The following is a 3,104-nucleotide window of genomic DNA, read 5'->3' on the forward strand; positions in this document are numbered from 1 at the left end:
TTGTAAAGTTGTATTCGGAAAGAATAAACCAGTTTTATTAAGTAAGGACTTGTGTCGCTAAAGTTTCGTCGGAACGAAGTTACGGAAAATCAATTAACAAACGGAGACGTAACAATAAGTTATACTCTTTGGATCAGTTTATTGTTCCAGTAGTTTGAGTTTAATTAGAGACAAGACAAACATAAGTTATACTCTTAGGATCAGTTTATTGTTTTTATATTGTTTTGTTCATGGCATACTTCGTGGTAGTTTTTACAAAACTGAAATTTTTACCATACATACACAAAAATTTACAATATGCTAGATTCAGTTAAACCTGTTTTACATTTCTAACAGGATGATTGGCTTATGGAATGAATTCTCATCATCAGTAGTGAAGGCCAACATTAAACTTAAGTTTAAGAGGGAAATTAAGAGTTTCTTGAAATATAAATGGTTGGCTTCCACTTACTTTTCTGCACAAGGACAGCCTTGAAAGACCAAATGGTCCTTGTCTGTATGTTATGACTGAACTGATCAACTCTAGAACACACTGAATGTTTAAAACAGTAAGCCCACCAAGTGACATTATAACACTGTTGCTGAGGATTAATTTTATGGATGTTTTTAAATTTAAAAAAAAAAAAATTTTATTAAAAGTCATGGAAAATTTCTGTTGATAATTATAAGTAGAACATCCAAGATAAACTCAACAGATCACGTGCCTGTCATTCAACAAAACTTGTGGCTTTTAATTACAGGAATAATTTTAAATATCTTCTTTGTCAAACAGCAGTATTTTTAAATAGTTTTGGTAATATCAGTTGCTTATTAATATACATAGCAAGTTTCTTACTCTTAACATTCTAAAAATAGAGAATTTACTTATTTACAAATACAACATAATCTGTAATAGTAGTGTTGCGTATCTGCTTGTTTGTTATTTTCCAGTAGAAATTCTTTTCGAGAAACTTCAGCGATACAAGTCCTTTCTTGATTAAAACTAGTTTATTCTTCCTTGATACAAACTTTGTAATACACTGAATTTCCACAGTCAATACGTTCCTCGTCGCTTTAAACTTAACGACTTTTATAAACACACGCTATAATCACAGCAATTCACAAGCTCGATAACTTTGCTCCATGCAATTGCAAAACACAGAAACAGAATCTACTTACCGTGATTCGATTATCTATCTTTATCCAGCTGGCTTTCTTTGCTATGCTTATATACTAAAAAAGGGGGCATCTAGATCACACTCATGATCATTAGAGAAACTTCAGTGCGCATGCTCCCAGCGTCGCGTGACTTCCGCTGTCGTAACAGTATTAATTATTGAAGAATATAATATCTTTGTGGTAAAAATAACTAATGTAAGGAAAAATATATATATTCAGAGTTTATTGATGCTTGTAATTTTGTACTTGATGATATCACAGAAGTGTTCAATCATACCATTGATTTCCTAAGGTGGTCAGTGCCGACATTCAGTTCTGATTTTATAGTTGTTGTTTTGTTCCCACAGATAAATAGGGATGAAGAATACATCATGGTGAATAATCTTTATGATGTGGAAACTAAGACACAGCTTCAACTTCTAACACCTTTAGCTATCAAGTTGATACAAGGTCCAGTTTTACTGGCTTATCCATTCCATTATCTGACTGTAAGTAATGGAAATATTTTATGTTTTAAGCTGAATGAACTATTCTGATAACTTAGTAGCAACATTTTTCAGGTTTGATGTTTAATTACTCTAGAAATTTAAAGTGAGTAGTAATAAAGTGGTCTGTATGAAATAAAATGGTCATAAAAGGTATATTGTGTTGTAATTTATAATGTATATCTATTAAACAACACAGGTTAATATAAACTAAAGTTAAATTAATGTATAGTCTTTTATGATCTTGTCAGTAAAACTAATACCTAAGAAACATAAAGCAATTAAACATTGATACATTAGATAAATACTACAGAAAAGAAGAATAAGATGTTATTTATAATAGCAAGTAAATACACAATATTATGTATAGTAATATAGAGTAAAATACAGTTTACATCCACTATTGTTTATATGGAAACAGGTTTGGACACTTTCACATGTTCAACTTTTCTTTGTGAGAGAAACACAGTTTATTTTATAACGGTCGTTACAAGTCCCTTGAGGACGTCAGTATGGGGTTCAGTTTATAGTGACCTTCTGAGATGTTGAAGTTTGGCCATTTTTGAACTAACAAACTTTCTACAGTTTTCATTTGACATAATTTCTAGTTTTATGTATCATTTTGGCTGATTTCCAGTTAATTATATGATCAAGATTTTTCATGTGAAAAAAGTAGCATTATTGGTTTGACCATTTTTAACATCCTTTTTATGTTCTGCGAATATTGTATCCAACTTTCTACTCGTTTCACTCACATAAACTTGGTCACAAGACTGACAGGGGACAATATAGACACCTTGTTGGACTGAAGAGGACACATGAAAGTGTTGAAACTTGTTTCCATATAAACTTCTTGTTTCGACAATAGTGGATGTAAACTTTTTTTATTTATTCTTCAGCTAAAATCGCTTCGTAACAAATATTTTAACACATAACAGTGAATTATAATAATAACAGGAAGTTGAAATTTATTCAGAAAAAAAACAGAAAACAAAATCTTGAGTATGATAGACAAAAAACAAATGCTATTTTTACATGTCTGATTTGAAATCCTTAACAGACTAATTAAGAGGAATGTTATTGATTGTTTTTGCTTCGGTGTTTACTGTGGTAGTATAGATTTACAAATATGTAATATTCTAATAACTTGTTAACCTTTCTTATAGTTGAAAACAATCATAATAATGTATATTAATAAATTAATGTTACAGTAAGTAGAGAGGTCTGTTTGCAGTTCAATATTTATTCGTCAGTAAATCTTAAAGGAGCTGGCAGTGCTGATGAGGTTAGGTCAGTCTCTATTGGTTTATCATGTGGGGAGGAGTGTTGGTATTTTTGAAGTTACTTCAATCTTCATTGGTTATTATGGGGGAGGAGTATTGGTATTTTTGAAGTTACTTCAATCTTCATTGGTTATTATGGGGGAGGAGTATCGGTATTTTTGAAGTTTGTTTGTTTGTT

The 3,104-nt window shown here is 30.7% G+C and overlaps 1 protein-coding gene across 1 annotated transcript in view; it reads left to right on the forward strand.

Moving 5' to 3' along the window:
* Positions 1 to 1,505: 1,505 nt before the first annotated feature.
* The window catches only part of LOC111089269 (hapless 2-like), a gene marked incomplete at both ends in the record, with an annotated part of 63,766 nt that continues 62,167 nt past the window's right edge, over positions 1,506 to 3,104 (forward strand). Inside the window, one exon of the mRNA XM_022401456.1 lies at positions 1,506 to 1,646. Within this exon, the coding sequence (XP_022257164.1) occupies positions 1,506 to 1,646 (141 nt within the window). The remainder of the gene's footprint in view (positions 1,647 to 3,104) is intronic.

Source organism: Limulus polyphemus, unplaced genomic scaffold (genome assembly GCF_000517525.1).
Source record: "Limulus polyphemus unplaced genomic scaffold, Limulus_polyphemus-2.1.2 Scaffold5728, whole genome shotgun sequence".
In the NCBI taxonomy this organism is placed as follows: domain Eukaryota; kingdom Metazoa; phylum Arthropoda; class Merostomata; order Xiphosura; family Limulidae; genus Limulus; species Limulus polyphemus.